The sequence below is a fragment of the Platichthys flesus genome, chromosome 20 (assembly GCF_949316205.1).
Source record: "Platichthys flesus chromosome 20, fPlaFle2.1, whole genome shotgun sequence".
NCBI lineage: Eukaryota > Metazoa > Chordata > Actinopteri > Pleuronectiformes > Pleuronectidae > Platichthys > Platichthys flesus.
The window spans coordinates 2,589,093-2,609,241 of record NC_084964.1 but is presented as its reverse complement, the minus strand read 5'-3'; the positions used below and the strand labels follow the sequence as shown (position 1 = coordinate 2,609,241).

The 20,149-nt window shown below is 41.0% G+C and overlaps 1 protein-coding gene across 1 annotated transcript; it reads right to left on the bottom strand.

Moving 5' to 3' along the window:
- Positions 1–174: 174 nt before the first annotated feature.
- On the bottom strand, positions 175–16,116 carry rfng (RFNG O-fucosylpeptide 3-beta-N-acetylglucosaminyltransferase). Its single transcript, XM_062414160.1, has 9 exons — positions 15,864–16,116; positions 11,091–11,666; positions 6,045–6,093; positions 5,420–5,522; positions 4,658–4,811; positions 4,437–4,522; positions 3,937–4,102; positions 3,161–3,246; positions 175–2,752 (listed from the first exon to the last, which is right to left on the bottom strand). The coding sequence occupies exons 2-9, from the start codon at positions 11,598–11,600 to the stop codon at positions 2,677–2,679; spliced, it is 1,230 nt and encodes a 409-aa protein (XP_062270144.1). The 5' UTR covers positions 11,601–11,666; positions 15,864–16,116; the 3' UTR covers positions 175–2,676.
- Between the last annotated feature and the right edge of the window lie 4,033 nt (positions 16,117–20,149).

The window sequence follows — 20,149 nt, the reverse complement described above, 5'->3', positions numbered from 1 at the left end:
GTGACACTTCCCAGTGAGAGATCTCTATAAAACTCCTATAAATCAGATTTTGGGGCCATTTCATTCGAATTTTACAGGTTTGCAATGACCACATTACTGCCAAAGCAAAGTCTTCCAGCTCTGACCCAATAAACACAGACATTGTGGCAGTTCTACAAGCAACCAGTCAAACACTTGAGAATGAAGGGAGATTTTATTCTTAGTTCAAAATAATACATCAGCGGTAAACAGTTCAACAACCTCTGTCCTTCAGGCTCACTCACTGACCTGCAGTGACACACAAGCTCTGCATTTTGGATTTTTGACTGTGTGGAAAAACGAGGACAGCTGTTTAAAACAAAACATTTTACAGGCACAAATACTGCGGCTGGATTGTGTACCATGTGTGGGTGCTGCCAAATGAACCAGTTTATTAAGTCAAAGCCACAAACCTTTATTCCAAAGAAGGTCTAGCTCTGATATAATGGTCCTAGAGATTACAATTTTCCCATTTCTAAAACTAAAGCATGGCTGTGGCAGTAAAGGCCTTTCCTCAGTTAGGTCAACAGCAGGGTTTCAATGTAGCGTTAGCTCATCAGAAACCTAATCATCGACCAGGAAACTTCATGTTAGGACTAAACAGTCAATTATTAGCAACCATCCTCGAGGGACCCTTCATAGCAAACGTTGAGATGTTCTGTGGCTCCTCCGTTTTAAGTCACATGGTTAAGTTGCTATCCCTTCCTCCTCTTGACCACGTCTCAAAGAGGTGACCACAGAGCTACACTTACAACCTACTGAAAAATTAAATAATATACAAGAGCAAGCAAAAACATGAACTAATTTAGACATTTAGCTACAGTCAGTAACTTATAGGAAGCGATACAGTCAAAGTAGTGCAAAACCATAGATAGGGACCATTAGGAAACAGGGAGAGGGTGTTAGGCTGAGAACATGAGGGACAGGACAGTAACAGACTGAAATAAATGTGCACACACAGCAGTGCAAACAGCACAGTCTAAATTATTTTAAATGTATTAAATTGCAGTTCATATTTGAAAGAAAGAAATAAAAACTTAAATACACGCTCAGGCCCATGTAAAGTACCTCAATCATTTTCACTACAGGAAACCATAGTTGACTATGTTGACTTTGGGCGGTTATGTCACATCAGCAGTAACCGAACAAGGAGATGAAATTAACTTGAAAACACCAACTGATTTGTTGCTGAGTATGTCATAATAACACTGTAGCCTCCTTCACATACAATGGCTTCTACCTGATTGTATCATAGGTATTAACAACCTCAGAGCCATCACACTTCAGAGCACAAGACAAGCTGGAAATCATGCAGTGACTTATTTTATGGTCATCTAGAGCCACGTGGCAGCATATGAGTTTTTACTTGGCTCTGCCCAGTAACCTGGCCCAGTATGCTGCTCTACTGTTAAAGTTGAACCACAGTGGATCTGCGTATTCTTTCCCCCATTTATCATTGAACCAGTAACAGAAGCAGATTGCAGTCAAATCTTTGTGGTTTGAAATTTCCATCTTTGTGTGTACACAGTGTCATTTGGACTGAGCTGTGGAAGAGGCGTTCCTTAGGGTTGTCCCATGTAAGTTTGCTGTCATGCAAAAAATCTTGGACAACTGCCAGAACAAAAACTCCCTCCTGATTTGTTGAAGCTGGCCCGCAGAGTCCTGGTATAAACTTGCTCTATAAAAGTATTGCATCACAATGACCCATAGCTAAATAGCTGCTGTAGATAACCAAGAGTGCATGTCTATTGTTAGGAAGAGAGGAAGGGTTGAGTCTTTTCCAATCAATGCCTTTGTAACTGAGCCACAGAAAATCACTTGGATCCTTCCAATGTCGTTTCACTTAACCTGTCAAATAGCAGAATTTACTGGGACAGGCTAGGGTAACAGGAATCTCCAGGGTTAGGGTTAGCATCATAATATGACTGTCCAACTGAAAGCTTGCACTTGGATGGGCATGAAAATCTAGTAGTACAAAAAAAACTGCCTCATTGAACATTATTCAAACATCCAAGACACATAACATCAGAGGAGAAATTCAGAGGGTGAGCTTTGTAAAACTTGGATTAAATTTAGCCGCTTTAATTTCCTCTTTTATATTAGGTCAATTTAGAAACCATGTTGCAGATTTAGTTTCTGACTGCAATGGCAAAGGGAACAGTGTCTTATGCTTCATTGATACCTTGTCAACAGGAATGGGAAAATGTACCATTATTAATCAAATGACTTGGAGGAAACACTTGGTAAATAAAATTAAGTAATCTAACAACATGTATCAAATGAAAAAAAGTTCTACACAGTGGCATGAACTTAAAAATTGGCTTAATTAACATGGGCACTGTTACGTTAATAGTCAACTTTCAAAAGCTCATTTACAAATGTAGCTCCAGACACTAATGGCTTCATCCACTCTCATGCTCTGTTGGCCAGAAAAGGTTCTTCTTTGGTTCCACATGTTAGATTCAGCTCTGCCGATTTAAAAGCTTCTCACAGTAGCACTGGGCTTTCATGAAGCATGAGGTGAGGCTGCTTTGGGTGAAGGCATCCACTTCATGACACGTGAGGTATTCCCAGCTACACGTGGCTTCACCCAAACATGGCAGAGTGAGGCAAAGCTCCAGTAAGTGTCAGTGCTGCACAATTAAAACACTGTGGCATTCAGTTTTTGTTGCGAGGTTTGCTCTTTGGACACCAGTCAGTAATTGGGTACAGATGGCAGTGGACTGTCTTAAACCTGCAGGATTAAAAGAGACCAGAGTCAGGGAAAGGGACACATTTCAAGTGTTCAGTGTTTCCCACGGTAGACGCTTTGGTAAAATCAGGCCTATAGAGCAATGCACTGTTATACAAGCAAGCACAAACACTAAGTAGAGATCTTTTGTGTTACGATAATTGTATACAAATATTGGAACCTTATCTGTGTCAGTGTAATTATGTTATGTGAAACAGAAAATGCTCACAGCAAAATTCTAAGGTTTAAGACCAAAGTAAGAATTTTACTGACATTGAGGCGAAATACTTGTCCGATGTAATCCGTCTCAAATAAGAACCAATTTAGCATCACATTACCTTTCAAATGAGCTTTGATAACATATGATATTAATAAGACAGCTTCAGAGTTTGGCCACTTGAATTTCTTTACCTTGTGGGATCTTCAGCCAGTGAAAATCCTCCAACAATACTGACCACATTTCTTCTGTTCTCAAAACCTCCATAGCTGAGAGTCACCTGGAGCAAGAAGCAAAAATACAACCAAAACATTTTTGAATGCCAATACAATCCTGGCAAATTCATGTGAAAGTGCCCAAAGTAGGATGGAAATTCATTGAAACCAACTTAAATCTAGCTCATGAGACAAGAGACATAGCGTGACCACAGCAGGACATCAGGTTTAAAGTGACCGAAAAGATGCAGATTCATGATCCGACATCATCGATTATAACTAAATAAATGTGTGTCAGTTTGTCTGAAGAGCGACAGAAGAGCCGACACACATCACAGAAGAAGCGACACCCCATTTATCCAGAAACATGGATAAGAATTCAGTATGTTATATATATATATAGATCAGTTCTACGTGTGAGTGACTAGAAAAGAGAACAGGAGGAGAGTCGCTTGTTGACCGGCGCCGATTAATGCAGCGTTAATATTTCTGCAGATTTCCAATACAGACTTTTTCAGTGAATTATGAGAGAGAGAAAAAAAATACAATAATAGTTCAGTGATCTGCTAGAGGTAGTGAAGTCATATCGCACAGCCCTAGCACAGCCCTAGCACATTGCAGATATTCTGTCTGTCAATGGGCACCTTTTAGAATATTAGGTTCTTAAATGGCAAAGTTTTTTTAGTCTCAAGTCCTAACATAACATAAATTATAAACAACAAAATAACAGCCATACACGCACGCATACTACTCACCTGCTCCAGGAGAGAGTCATTGGGCAGCTTCTGCAAGTTCTCCAGGTGAGAATGGTAGAGGCGTGTGTGTGTGAGGGAGACCTCCAGCAGCGCCTCAATGATGTAGCCGATAGTGCAGTCGTCTGGGAGTCGGATCTTCTCTGCTGTGCTGATGAAATTCCCTAAACTGAAAGCACAATACATTTTTGCCAATAAGCCTAAACAACAGAGCAAAGTCAATATCTTCCTATTGGTCGAGTTATGTTTTGATAAAATAAATTAGCTTTTACAATGTGTTGTCCATAAAATGACAAACAGAATGATCGCTACAACGCCCCCTAGATTATATTTCAGGGAAATACAAATCTATTTCTATTTGACATTATTTTCTCATTTGGCTGCTCAGGTTTGTGTTGTTCTTATTTTTCATAAGAAATTTACAAAATTAAGCTAAGTGAGTACCTCATCTTTGAAAGGTTCAATAACTTGAATAAGTTAAAAGAGCAGAATCCATGACCCACCTGGCCCAGGGGCTCATTTTCAGTGCCAGGCCTCTGCTGATACAGAAACCTGCTCCACCTGTGGCGAACCAGAACTTAACAGACACCTGAAATGACAAAGAAACAGTCAGATGCACGTTTCTGCAGGAGCACTCTTAGAGATAACATTATCAGTCTCCAGAGGGTTAACCGTAAAAAGATAGTGGAGTCAGAAACTCCTAATAGGTTGTTAGTTGACTGACTGATCCGTCACTCTTGACTCTCTCTGAAGCCTCTATAGGGTGATCCAGACTTGGCCGGCCCAGGTAGACATCCTGGCTGTGGTGGTAGGAGGATAGCATCCGCAACAAGCTGGGCAGAATCACATAGTTATCATCATCCACATGGCAGAACCACCTACAAAAAAAAAAAACACACACAACAGCATACATTAGTTTGTGCTAGTCACACGTTTTTAGTTTGGGAGCAAAGAGCATACAAAACAAAGATAAAAAAATAGAATTACTGCCTCATGCCTGTATCCGTGTGTATCATTTCAGATACTTCTGTTATTACACAAACATTGTTCAGAAGTTCACACAAATGTGTGGCACTGTTAGGTTGTTGTACTTTCAACCCTGTGTCCAGTTCACATTAAAGCACCGTGAGTTGACAGTCTGGAGTCTGTGCTGCTCTTCATCATGCAAAGCCTCCATCTGCTGGTCTCTTCCTCTGTTGTTGTGGTTTATTATGTGGCTGCAGGATGAAGCTCTGACCAACCAAGCGGTCTTCTGCTACATTTCTCTCAACTCAAGGCAGTTTACTTTAGACCTTTGTAACATTTAAGGTAATCCAAAATGTGTGAAACTGGTGCTGTTCTAAATCTTTTGACCCTTTAAAAGCATGCAGCTGTTCATTGTGTTAGTGGGCTTATAATCAGCTCCAAGAGTATCACTACACAACTGTAACTGTTCATTGTGTCCCTGCTGTCCATTGGGATCAGGGACAGACCACGATTCACTCACTTTTTCTGAGACTCAATGAATTTGTCGTACTCCACAGACATCTTGCAGCACAAAGCCTGGCGGGTGTGAGCTGCTGAGCAGTTTGTGTTGATGATGTTGGCTCCTGTGAAAGACACGGCAGAGGACAAACAGTTCAGCTGCAGGTGGCTTCGTCCGGATATTACTGTGAAGTGTTTATGCTGGTTGCAGATCATTCATATAATTATCATTGATTTGTTCATACTACTTTAACAAACTTCCTCTTACTTTTTCTATGCTGGTGACCAATGAGCAGAGATCGAGAGCGGCTCTCTGTCAGCCAATTGGCTATGGACTATATAGGCATTCTAAACCAGAGTCATAATTTGTAAATCTAATTGCACTTCTTTTGTTTTTTTTAGATACACACAACATGCACAATTACTGTAAAATAAATAGACCATTTGGCAAAATGTTAAACCAAGTGTGAAAAAAAATTAAGATTATTTTTATTTACACCTAAATGACCAATCAGAATACCATTCTTCACAGTTGCAACAAATGGTTAAAAATGTTTGTTGTGATGTCAACTCATGATATGGCCAAACAAAAGGAATGAGGACACATTGTAAATATCTTTGACCTATGACAACTGTTGGCATCTTACCTGTTCTCATCCGCAGCTCGTTGTCCTCACCATCAGTGAACATGAAGGTCTGAAACAGACATACACAGTGTTAAAAGTACACAAATAAACACTCTCCTTTAAGGGCACAATCAAGTGCTCCTTCGTTTTCTCTTAACCATGGGTATTTGTGCAGTGGCAGAGCTTCAAAGGACACAAACACACAACAGAGTCAGGTAGATTTAAAATAAGATAGTAGAAGACATTTCAAATCAAATTTTATTTGTATAGCCCATATTCACAAATCACAATTCGTCTCATAGGGCTTTAACATGGTGTGACATCATATGTCCTTAACCCTCAGCAAGAGTAAGGAAAAACTACTAAAAACCCTTATAACAGGGTAAAAATATGTAGAAACCTCAGAGAGAGCCACATGTGAGGGATCCCTCTCCCAGGACGGACAGAAGGGCAATAGATGTCAGGTGTAGGAAAACATCAAAGATTAAATTTTTTAGCAGCATTAATGAGGGTAAACAATTTGAAGGATAACTTCACTACTATATGTCAAGCAGTCCTGCAAGATCATGATCCGCCATCCAGATCGGATGCCATTGTCCACTGCCGCTTATTAGGATCCATCATCATTTCCCACAACATCTAATGTTTAATGTCACCACAATTTCAGAATTAATTATTGACTCTATTAGAAAGTGACATAGACAATAACATACAAGACTATGATCTGTATGCTTCTATTCCTCTTTCCTTGTCATTTCTCTTTAGGTTTAACGAGTCAATGTTTTTAGAGCCAAAAAGAAAAAAACTTTTGAAATATCAAAATGTCTCCTGAGATACAAGGACCCCCTTGTCCATCAAATGGGACACGTCATTTCACACCAGCACACATTACATAGAATCAATATTTTTTACTATACATCTCACAAGCTTCAAAAGGAAAGGTAGAATTATTATAATATATTTTTTAGAGATGTAAAATTCACTCACAACTCACTAGGCCTTTAGAGCTTGATAAAACATCCATTACTAAAACCGGACTTTCTGGGTCGTGTTTCATGCCTGAACTTGAACAGTGTTTACCAAACCAGACATTGTCAAAACTACCAAGGGGTGCAAACACAATTAGGGACAACTCATCTCAACGAGGGAAACAGAATTCATCACAATACTGGCACAAGCACGCTTTCATGCAGGCACACTGACACACACAATGCATAGGGAGAGGGAGAGGGAGAGGGAGAGGGAGAGGAAGAGGGAGAGGGAGAGAATCATTGCAGATCTACAATGAAGCAGTCTAAAACACTACATTAGAATTGTTCTCCTATAATGAACAAAAGTTTTACAAAAATACAGTGTGGTCATAAAAGAGGAGCTAATTAAACAACACAACTCTACCAATGCAGGCCCCTGCATCGTCTTGACACAGAGATCTTTTTGATCTCAGTACCAACCAGGAAACAAAAATTTACAAATTACCCGAAATGATTCGTCCTGCAAGCTCTAATTTGACAAGACTTAATTTGACAAGACGTACACCATGCCAATCAATCAATCAAATTTCATATTAGCCCATATTTACAAATCCCCATTTGTCTCATAAAGCTCAACAAGAGTGAGGAAAAAAAAAAAAAAGAAACTTTAACATGGGAAAAAAAAACATTGAAACCTCAGAGAGAGCCAAATGTGAGGAATCCCTGCCTCAGGACGGAGAGAAGTGCAATAGATACCACGTGTAACTGAGACCATCGTCAAAATAATAGTATTTACAACATTGACTAGAAGAAACAGTTTGTAACATAATGTGAAGTCATCACCTGTGAAAGGTACAATTATCTACCTCTTCAAAAAGTACAACAACTGATTATTCCAAAATGAGAATTGGTGTCAGAGCCTCTGACAGTGAAGCCATTCCCCACAGACCTCTGCAGAGCCAGCTAGTGATGTACAGTTCAGAAAAGACGGAGACAGACAGGCTCTATTTGGTCAAGGCCCTGCAAACAGGCTTGTAATTTTCCCCCACCATAAAATTAGCCACTCAGTCAAAGGGTCATTTGAGTTAACATTGGCCTTCTCATAAATAACCATCATCTGTATCTCTATCAGCGATCCAGACTAACTTTTTCATTGGTTGCACTGATGCGCCTAATTTTGCACGCACCTAAAAATAATTTTAATGAGTTCAAAAACATGTCTCATAAACTCTCTAGCAAATCAGACACACAGATAGTAAACTTCAGTAGTCTTAATCCTAATAACTTGTGATGAGCGTTGGTTTAATTTTACTGCGAGTTGTTAACACAGGGGGGAGACTTTACTGACCTGAGAGCAGTAAAATAAGGCAGTCGCAGTATGTGAGAGAAAATGGTTGGTTAAAGCTGACAGCTAATACAGAACTGACTCACTGTGTAGCCATTTCGCAACAGACCTGGAATCCAAGCCAGTACGAGATAAGCTGTGGATACTGGGCACACAAACTGAACAGGAAATCCCTCAGGCATTAAAACAGGCTATATGAGCCTGCCTGAAAATTAAAGTACATTTTTTTTTTTTTTATTTATGTAAAACTTGTACGCACTCAATAATTTTGATAAAATGCCTGACTATGCTCCTGCTGTTGAGTTTGAGTGACAGATCACAATGTGTGTGCTAGGTTCATTCAAGTCTCCCTGTGAACGTTGGTGCTGGGAAGCTTGGTGGAGTAGTGACTGCTTGTGCTGTGTTGTTAAGTCAATAGTAGCTGAACACAGATATTTCAAGGGAACATAGTACATTTGCAGCATGCACTTGTGTCACATGACTGACTGAAGACTGTGCACCATCTTAACCTTCTGTAAGGTACTGGTGATGGTGCTACACATCATTACCAGGACTTTTACTGATGATGGTTTGCAGATGCGCAATACAAGAAATCAGTCACAGTTCTGACATCTGATCATTGAACAGATTGTGGGGATTCAATTGTAAGTGATTGTTATTGTTAGAATAATCAAACGCGTGTGTGTTGGGACATGGTTGTTGTGCAAACCACAGGCCTCCTTTCAGTCAAACTTGTAACAAACATGCTGCATGTGCTGGAGTGGACTCAATCCCCCAAGATGCCACAGGTTCCATTGATCTTAGAAAGTCAAGGAACTCAGTCTCCCAGAGGATGTAACAGGATGCTGCATGTCCTGGGGTCTGGGCAATGTCACACAAAGGTGTCAAGAACCATCAGGGTCAACTCCTATTGGTCACTCTGGTCCAAGACCTGTGAGGTCAACGGGGCCAATATAAGGAGAGGTCTCCCCAAGCTCTCTCTCTTTCTACAATCCTTCGAAGGCCAGCAGGCTGTCCAGCCTCTCTTCTCCTACATCGCCAAGGGGGGGGGCCTGGCTGATCCAGCTTCCTTCTCTATCCAACCCACAACCGGAGGTCAGAGGTGCAGCTCCCCTGCCCACACTTCTCAAGGAAATCTCCTCGCCCTTCAAGCTCTACCAAACTCCTCGTAGCGAGCGACGCGATGTCCTGCAGGAAAACATCAACCAGCATCTGAGCACACCGCTCGACCGAATCGCGAATGCAGAACTCTACGACCACAAAGCCAGGAGACGTCACAGAACTGCAAACTGAACAGCAACTTCTTTTCCTCTTTCCCTCGGACTGGTAACATAATCTGGGCTTAATAATTATACTATGCTAAGCAAGACTAATAATTTGATCGGTGTGTGTTTATAAGTTTGATATGTGGTGGGATATTGTGGCAACAAGTTATTTGAAAGTAATTGTTAGTTAGGCCCTTCACAGGCCTCCTTTGTAGGTCTCTCTGACTCTTGCATTATCTGATTAATATCTTCACAGACACACGCATAGTCTCCACCTAGTTAAACCTTCCCCCGTGAAGCAACCTCAGAAGAAGGGGGGGGGGGGCTCTTATCTTAGGGACCATACTTTAAAGCATGCTAATTTACATTCACACACACACCTCCTAGTTAGTTAGTTTGATTGTTTAGTAATTTGTGTTTTTATACTTTATTATGTTCATAATAAATGTTCTTCTTTCACAAATGTTCTGTCATTATTATTGCATAAGTGAATTTTGCCAACCGTTACACTGTTAAGAACTCCATAACCTTCGTTGATCATTATATAATCTTTAATGGTAAAATATTGAGATTTCTAATTGAACTAGATCTAAATGAGACTGATCTTAATCAATAAATTGGCTATCTTTTCCCTTCTATGAAGGGTGGTGCCCCGCGAGAACTTTAACCAATTAAAGTTATGATTTAATATTAATATTTTAAATATTAATGTTTTACATTTTATTTTGATAACCAAATTTATTGAGTGCCTAAAGGCACACCATTCTATGGTAACTCTTTTTAAGCACTATTGCACAACATGTGATTTACACTAAATTAATGTTATGTAATAAAAATACTGATGCTGTGAGGACATATACCAAGGCAGTTTTGGTAGAAACTTTGGTGAACGACTCGGACCCTGCAACAGAGGTAAACCCTCAGCTGGCAGCATTTCAATCATAACCCATTTTCTTTGGACACAACTAAAACATTACATAAGCCATTACTCCAAATGTTGAGCTGAAATGCTACACAAACACTCACAGCAGTTTAACCCTGTCGTCTACACTAATCCAGAGTTTTCAAGCTCCTAATAAGGAGAAGTTCCGAATCACTGCTGGCCTTGATTTAAATTTTTTTAAATCTGAGTGATCATTGGATACAATGTAGCAGTCTCCATCTGTGACTCTTTGGCATCTCAGCCACAAATTCCATCTCTGTTCAAGCAAAGCTGAAACATCGTGCAGTCAGCATTGAGTGGGAAGAGACTGAAGTAAAACATGAAAGGTAACTTGATTGTAAACGGAAGCTGGTGCAGAAAATATTGTGTTTGATAAATGACTTAATTCACTAATAGATCCATTGTGCAAGCCAGTAATTGAATCAGTGTGTGTAACTGTTACATGTTTAAAGGGATAAAGCCTTTGGGGTAGTCCAGCCTTAGAAAGAGCACAGTGCTGTTAAAGCTACATCAACAAATAAAAAGGACAGCAGCTCTACTCACGTGTTCTTTAGCTTGAGAAACCCAGGTGTGAATTAGCAGCTCCAGTCGGGACTTGTGGTACTTCTTCGTAGTTTTCACAGCAATAAAAATGTCCTTCAACTCTAATGGGTCATGGGATGTAGATCCTAAAGTTCCACCAGCTTTCCGTGCAGGAGAAGCCCCTCTGTCAAGGCTTTTTGGAAAGTCCACCCGTCTATAATTATCACCCCTGGTATCTTCCATCTCCATGGTTTCCCCTTGGCCCAATGAGCTTCCATTTAGCCCTGTGGCTGTGTCAGTTCCCCCAGCAAGGACAGACACTGCTGGTACGCTGGTGCGGTGTGATGAGCCTGCATGTGTGGGTCTGATTTGAGGTCGGGGCTGAGGCAGGTCCACCTGAAGAGCTGGGGGCTGGAAGGCCGGGATTAACAGAAGCAAGAGCCCACAGAATGCAAGGGAGAACAGGAAGCAGAACTTGCTGACACCCACTGAAGCTATGTGCATCCTGACTGGCCAATGGAGCAGGTTCATCAGCCTCCAGGGCTGAGGTCACACCCAACACCACCTTGTCCCATCCTCACACCATCACATAGAGTCCTGCACAGAAGAGGAGAAGATTCAGCAGCATATACATGTGCAAAAGTAAATAATGTTCTCCTTGTGTAGTGGGATGAGCTCTGTCAGTAGGTCTGTCAGTAGGTTAGGTTCCTTCTCTGCCCACAGAGAAAGAACGACAATAGTTTAAATCAAACGGTAATCAATGTTGGGGTAGACTCCCCAGTGGGTTGTAAATACTTGGGCCCTGCTAGGCCAAGCTGAAACCAGTTTGGCCAGTTTACAGTCTTAATTCACACCTTCCTCAGACAGGCTGGAGCCAACGGTGAGGACAAAGGATTAAAACTTTTGGAGGGAAAACATTCTCCAGCAGGCCTGAGACATTTTCCTCCCCCTGGTGGTTGGAAAATGTCCTGAAGAGCCTTCAGGACCCCCGCTGAGTTCCAAGCCCCACCCACTAAGGTCGGAATCCTGACATTCTCATTGGCTGAGAGCCAACGGTACCCTGTGACCACTTCCGGAGGATGCAAGAACCTCTCAGGTAGAATAAAACCACTGAGACATCAATAATCGCTGCCATTTTCCCTGCTCTGAAGACGTCAACAGACCCCTCCGGGTCTTTCCAGATGATTTAGTTGCTAAAGGGGGCAACCTTAACTTTTAGTTTATCAGCCATTTTCCCTGCTCTGAAGACGTCAACAAACCCCTCCGGGTCTTTCCAGATGATTTAGTTGCTAAAGGGGGCAACCAGAGTTATTTTCTTTCATTTCTTTCATTTTCTTTTATCTTAAGTTTGATCTTACTTTGATAGACTATTTTTGTTTTAACTTGAAAAGGCCGTGTACAGGAACTTGCTCGCTGGCCGAGCTCAGAGACTTTCTTTCCAAATCCACAGCGGCGTTACCACTGCTCATCCCTGCAGAAGAGACGAAGCCGAATTCCGTTCCAAGAGCAAGAGAATTCGCTCTATTCGGGCCAGCGCTGTCCTCCGTTGCAACCACGAGACCCACCGGAGCACCGCTTAAGAGGCCAGGACACTGATTTGTTTTCCAGGAATCCGCCCGTTCGCACGCATCCTGAGGTTTAACGACAGATTCACTGGACTTCCGGGAAATCCGCGCCCCACGCGCAAGCAACACCGCGGAGGTCACAGTAAGAGGCTTTATTGTCTGGGCAGAGACTAGTTTAAATACTTAGCGTGTCATTTGTTTGATTGTATGTTTGTTGGTAGATCGCTGATCTATTTTTAGCCGTGCTACACGGCGGGCCGAGACGTCACATCCGGTTCCTTTGTTTACTGTGTTTTTGATTAGCGCGCGGTACAGAGCCGGCGCTTCCTTTTTGCGTGTTACCGTCAGAGATATTGTGCGGAGATTTACATCTGTTAAAAGATAAATCTCACGTAACTGGACTGCCTGCTTTGCTAGTAGTTGTCTCTGACGATGTTTCCTGATCTCTCTCTATCTCTCCCTCTCTCTCTCTCTCTCTCTCTCTTTTCTCCTAAACCTGTTTATACACACATCCGATCTGTATTTAGAATACAGTTCAGGTAACATAGTTAAATCTATATTCAGAGAGGCTGGACACATCTGGAAGCCATGCGGCCGAACGCCAAAGCAGAGACAAAGAATTCTCTTTGTCTGAAAATCCCTTGGTGTAATTCATGTGACGACCACCAGTGTGAGCTCCGGCCACATGGTGTCATTAACATAGACTCCATTTTGAATAACGCAAGTTAAACCACCATTTTGAGTCCATTATTGCCACGCCTCCTCTCTCACTCTCCTCCCATTCTGGCTCTAAATTCATAACGGCTCCGCCATCTTGTTTTGTAGTCAATCCGCCATTTTGAGAGTTTTTAGGCCTTGATTCCACGAATCATGATTGGCCGCCATCTTGGTTGTGACGTGACTGCGTCATCGCCACGCCCCCTTCTTTTTCTCTCTCTCTTGCTCTCTCACACACACCCACACAGACACAGAGACACATTGATAGACACAGACAGATACACACACACAGATACACATAGATGAATACATGTGTTTTCTAAATTGTGATAAGCGGCTGCTGTGTTTATCTTTGAAATATCGGAGTTTGTTAAAATGATGAATCATTAAATAACACTAACTGTATTTCACATGCACACACATAGACACACACACAGAGAGACACTTTGACACAGACACACACACATACCGAGACAGACATACATACATACATACATAGGTAGACCGCCGGTTTTACATGTATTTTCTGAATTGTGATAAGTGCTGCTGCTGTGTTTCTTTGAAATATCGGAGTTTGTTAAAATGATGAATCATTAAATAACACTAACTGTATTTCACATGCACACACATTGACACACACACAGAGAGACACTTTGACACAGACACACACACATACCGAGACAGACATACATAGGTAGACCGCCGGTTTTACATGTATTTTCTGAATTGTGATAAGTGCTGCTGCTGTGTTTATCTTTGAAATATCGGAGCTTGTTAAAATGATGAATCATTGAATAACATAACTTTATTTCCCCTTTTTAATAAATGCTTTTGTAATTAAAGTATCTGTAGTCTGTGATTATTTGTGCATATGTATGTGATTGCAGCTGGATTATGATTGCCTGTCCTCGAACTTAAAACCCTTCATTGTTTATTATATAATCATTAATACTAAATATTGAGATTATTAATATAACTTATATCATTGAGACTGATATTTTATAGATTGACTCGTTGGTCCCTGTAACCAGGGTGGTGCCCCGCGACAATAAGCAATGATTACAGATTTGTATTATTCTTAATTGACAATTTTATTGTTTTCATTAATTATTTTAACTATTATTAATGGATAACCGTATCATTTCTAATTAAATGTGTTACTGTTCTTAATTAATAGCTTTATCATTTTTGATTATTTTTAATAAATAATTGTTATTTTAATAATCATATTTCATGATTATTAATAATTAGCCAACGTCAATTCTACTCTTACTATTGCACAACATCAACTAGAAATACTCATAAGTCTTTGGCTTGGCTTGAACAATCTCATCTTCATTCAACAAGTTTTTAAAGGATTTCTTGCAAGTTTTTTTGTGATTAAACATAGTTTGAGGATCATTGAGGAATTTCTCCTGGTGAAACATTGTGTAGAGTGTGACCCTGTGTCACCATTCAGTCCCAATTCAAGACACCAGGTTGTGTAGTGCGAACTGTGCAGGGATCCGATGATCTTGAAATTTGTGTGTTTGCGAACTAGGCATTGGTGTCACCACCTTGTCCCACACTTAGCATTGCATCGTTAACTACTTTGATCTGCAACACTTTGTGCAGCTTGGCCACTTGTAAAGCTAGATCGTAGGCTACATCTCCAATCCTGGGTTATGTTGACTGAAGAAGGATCCACCCAGTGGATGCATTGTTGCTTGGGTAAAGAAGGACGCATTTCTAGGCCCAGTTTGAAGGAGACTTCAAATTGGACATGCTACATAGTTGCAATTGGCCTTCATGTGCAGCCTCTGGGGGGTGGAGCTTGTCATTGGTGCACTGTTTGTGCCTGCTTGTTGCTTAATGAAGAGTTAGTTGGACATCCTTTAATGGAAAATAATGAAAGGTGTTTCCAACTATCTATGAAGAAAACATCACATGTCATGCTCTCACATTTTAAGCTTTATCGCGTCTAATTTAGCAGCAAACAAATGAGATGCTTACTTTTAGTCAGTGTTAAAATCATCCAATGAAAAGAGAAAACTTCAGATAAGTGCAGTTAACCTGTTCGTGGCCCGAGACACTGATACAACCATAGGTAAGACAACAGTACAATCTCCACACAAATACTATACTATACTACAGTGCACTCCAGTAACATAACATTCATTTACGGCTGAGATCGAAGCACTATATATTAAATTAATGTGTCCAGGAAAAGCAGTTCTAAAGGTGGTGTTTTATCAAAAGTCCACATGCTGGTTGAAATGTGCGCACAGAACGATTTGAAAAGCTCCTTTCAGATTCACTTCCATGCTCCACGACGCACCCGGCAAAGTAAATGGAGACGATTCCCGACTGGACTTTGTGCGGAGGCAGCTTCAGGGAAAACAACATCCAGGCTCCTCTGCGGCGCTTGGAGCACCGAGCCCCGGGGGACACGTGAAGTGGCACGACACCGATAAACTAGTCGGGAAGTTAGAAGGAAGCAAAACAGAGACTTGTGAAATAAAACAACGCTTACTTGAACACCTCTGTGTGGCCGGAGGGAAACGATGATTGCCACCGGATCCAATGCTCGACTCGCTGTTTTTCTTTTTTTCCCGACGTGAATTTAACTTCCCAGCAGCCTTGTTAGCTCCTCTTCTTCATTCTGCGTTTAACAACTTATTCACAAGTCGTGTCCACACTCGGAGTTTCTTACATTGCAGCTTTCTTCTCAACTAAAGATCCAAACACTCAGCAACCGCAGCCATGTTCCGGTCGGGTCCTTCAAAATAAAAGCTACCTTAGTAAAGTAAAGCAACTGCTTGAGGTCCCAGGCCATGAAGGGGCCTTTAAAGGCTGACAAACTTTACGCCACAGTTGTGGCTCATAATGTGTCCACTAACCTAAACCCCCCCTTTCTTAAAGGGATAGCTCATCCAAAAATTTGAATTCACTCATTATCTACTCAACACCATGCCGTTAGATGGTTGGTGAAGTGGTTAACAGTACCCCTGAGTTTCAGAGGTAAACAGTGTTGCAGTAAAATCCAATACAATTGAAGTAACTTGTGATCAAGTGTCGTCTGACACCCTCCTCGGGAGCTGGGTTCACGTGTGGATCACAGGGGACATTGAGGCTAAAAACCTGGTGTAAATAATGCTGTTTCCATTCAAATGTTTTGGTTAAATACCTCTTTTTGGGTGAACTATCACTGTATATATCTCTATATTTAAAAAAAATAAAGGTAAGGAAAAGAAAGAAAGAAAGAAAGAAAGAGTCAAAAGAAAAAAAAGTCCAGTTGCGATATTTTTCAGTAGCTACACCAGAAGGGGAAGGTTGAACTTGATGGAGATATGCAATATGTATTTCCCTGTTAAAGTGTCTCTCATTTATCTGGATACACCTAATACAAGCCCATAGGCCCGTGATGGGAATTTCTTGTTAAATTCTTGCAACCTTCTCAATTTTGTTTTCTTTAGGTCATACAGCAAAGTATGACCACTTAGTCAGTGTTGGACTCCACGGTCAAATTGGAAAGGCTCGAAATGGGCATTAATGGGCAATGGGCGTGACAACTACATGTTACCAAATCACATTAGACTGACATTAGTCAGCAGGCCAATCAGAGCAGATTTGGCTTTCTAGCAACCTGTAAATCTTTTCAAGTATTTCCAGATTAAAATTATGAACCCCAAATACGAGTATAATAGGTTTCCTTTAATTAATGCACCAATGGGGCAGCTGTGGCTGAGGGGTAGAGTGGTCGTCATCCAACCTGAAGGTCTGCAGTTCAAACCCCAGTCTGACCCATCTGCATGCCGAAGTGTCCTTGGGCAAGATGCTGATACCTGAATGGCCCCCCATTGAATAACAAAGTGCTGCGAATAGATGCACTGTATGAATGTGTGTGTCAATGGGTGAATGTAAAACTGTACTGTAAAGCGCTTTGAGTGGTCATCAAGACTAGAAAATCGCTATATAAATACAAAACCATTTACCAATTGCACTGCCGAGCTAACCTGTTTCTTCTCGTCCGACTCTTCATTATACTGTAAACCTCTGTTAAAGGTTCAGTGTATAGAACAAAAAGGTTGGCGAATCAATCCTCACTCTTCCCCACACTGTAAAATCCAATAAGTTATCATTACTTTAAAAAAGCATGCAAACCGGTTGCACTTAAAAAAAACATGTAAAGAGAACTAGGTATTTTAAGTTGTACTAACTAGTGCTTCCTTATTAGAGTACACTTATACATGAGTTTAAGCAACTAAAACAATCAAGTAGAGTGTGCTTGATAACTTAACTTTAGATGTACTCTCGACTTAGTAAAGACTACTCAGAATTCCTATTTTAATCTACTAAGTCATTGCATGTGAAATTTACACTGTGTTTAGTCCATATAACACAATTATTGAAGTTGGACTAACTTAGCACTTCCAAGTTATATTTACTTGAACAGCAATCTGACTTACTTGCTAAAACCATGCAAACCGATTGCACTTAAAAAAACAAGTAAGTGTTACTTCAACAATCTAAGTGGCTCAAATATCAATACAGGAATGCAAAAAAGGTTCCAATCTCCTAAAATAATCGGAGTTACAATTAAACATAATAAATCAAGGTAATAACACAGTTGAATGTTCAAATATATCAATTGTTTTTAATTTTTCTTCCATTTATGTCAACTTTTTTTCTTAAAGATTGCCTTGACATCCAGAAACACAGCTCAATATCAATATCAAGATCAATAATACAGTAAACACAGCCTTAAAACTGTAACAACTAACAGTTCTTTCCCACCAATGGGAAATAACCCACAAGCTGACAAGTGCCCTTTTGTATTCCTGAATAATGTTACTCAAAAGTCACTAAATAAAAACTACATATATATAAAAAATGAAAAAAAAGTGCAAAGTGGCTTTACTCTATGAGTGCAAAAACCTGACAGGGTAATAACTGGCAATGGATCTCACATATATGTGAATGAATATACATACATGTACAGCCTCTATACTTGCTGATGAACCCATGGGCTGACGCATCACTCTTTGAATGAAGCAGAAAGTGTTTTTCATGGCTTTAGGGTAGTCTAAATGCAAAGCGTATGACATTCCAAACAAAAGGCAAAGTGCCTCAGGTAGGTTCTGGAGTTCATCCATTACAATACCTCCCTCAACAATGATGGCAGTAGACATTGGGTGAAGGTGGAGCTGATTTGGAAGGAGTTGCAGATCTTCAGGGAGAACAGTCAGCACCCCGACAGATACTTTTACCCAGGTCTCATCAGTGTCACAATCCTGTGATGAAACCAATCAAAAACATTACATTACAACAGGGAAATGTTGTTGACAGTTGTTGTGTCCTGCCTGACACTGCCTTCCAGCCTTGTGCATTAAAGGAATACTTTCTCTATCATTTTCATAGTGAGACAACATGATCAATACCTTTTTTGTGTCTGTACATCCAGTAGCTGGCTTTCAGCTCTTAACATCACAGCTTAGCTCAGCGCAAACAATGGCAGTGGATAGAAGTCAGTGGCATACTCGGTAAAAGTGAACAAAATATTCACTGCCATGATTTGCGCTAACCTAAGTTGAAAATATTTAAGATTTTTTTGAGGCGTTTCTGCTTTATTTGATAGTGACTGTGGAGTCAGCTCTCTCAAAGGGTCAGAGAGGCAGACACTCTCTCTACATTTAAGTCCAGGCTTAAAACCTTCCTCTATGACAGAGCTTTTAGTTAGGGCTGGTTCAGGTAGCCCTTAACCATTTTATAGCTACGCCGCTATAGGCTTAAGCCTGAAACATGCTTCTGCGTTTTCACGGGCCGTAAGCGCAAGAGCCCTTCCGGGTCCCTTACGTGCTTATGTATCCCTCCTTACGTGCTGACGGGTGTCGACCCCCTTTTCTAAAATTTACGGCAAAGCTCCGCAAGCTCACTCAGCCCGCAAGGCTGTGATTGGTCTGCTCTACATCCCTTCTGGAGCTGCATTTCCGGTTTCATGCCCCATAATACCGGCAGAAATCACGGAAGATTTAGAAGAACGAATATGGACCAAATAGAAGAGCACTTGGCAGAAGATATCCGATAGTATGATCACTTGAATAACCTGTCACTGATTGGCGGATTTGTCCGCCAGAAAAAGGCTACGAGGAGCCGCAGTGGCTATGTAAATAAACAATCGACGAAGAAGAAAGAAGGCGTCTCTAAGGTCGTCTCGACAAAAAGCATTACTCCGCCTAGTGTTCTGGCGCGGAATTGCTTTGTAAGACGCGCAACGGTTGGGGAAGCATGAATGAAAACGAGTCTTGCGCCACAGCGGCGTGAAAAGACGCAGACGCAGTCGCAGAAGCATGTTTCAGGCTTTAGACTGCTGGGGGACACATCTCCTACTGTGTCCTTACCACAGCGACCCCAGGTTTGAATCCGTCCTGGGCCATTTGCTGCATGTTATCCCCTCTCCCTCCCCCTCCCCCTGGATTTACTGCTTCTCTCCACTGCATCATTCAAAATAAAACAGAAACCACAAAAAAGAATATGTACAAGGTCTTGTACTTAAATAACTCAGTTTTGGAGATCAAAGGTATTCCTCTCACTTCACAGGAGCTAGGCTGGTAACTTCACCCTTCTGGTAGACATCAAACTGTCAGTCAGCAAGCAGCCCATGCCAATGTTTGTACTGAACTCATGGATATTTCAGTATTACGTTTTTTTTGTTTTTTTATCTCACTCTCATTGAGACACTGGTAAATACAAATCAAATTTCCCCATAATTGTGTGTGCTCCTTTAAGATGCTCCTGTGAAAACTTACGAAGCAGGTG

Excerpts from the sequence above, each read along its gene's own strand:
- rfng (XM_062414160.1), bottom strand. The coding sequence starts at position 11,600 with ATGAACCTGCTCCATTGGCCAGTCAGGATGCACATAGCTTCAGTGGGT. Across the intron at positions 4,812-5,419 it reads TTCATTGAGTCTCAGAAAAA|GTGGTTCTGCCATGTGGATG; the intron begins GTGAGTGAATCG and ends TTTTTTTTGTAG. Across the intron at positions 2,753-3,160 it reads CTGGCTGAAGATCCCACAAG|GTTTAAGACAGTCCACTGCC; the intron begins GTAAAGAAATTC and ends TTAATCCTGCAG.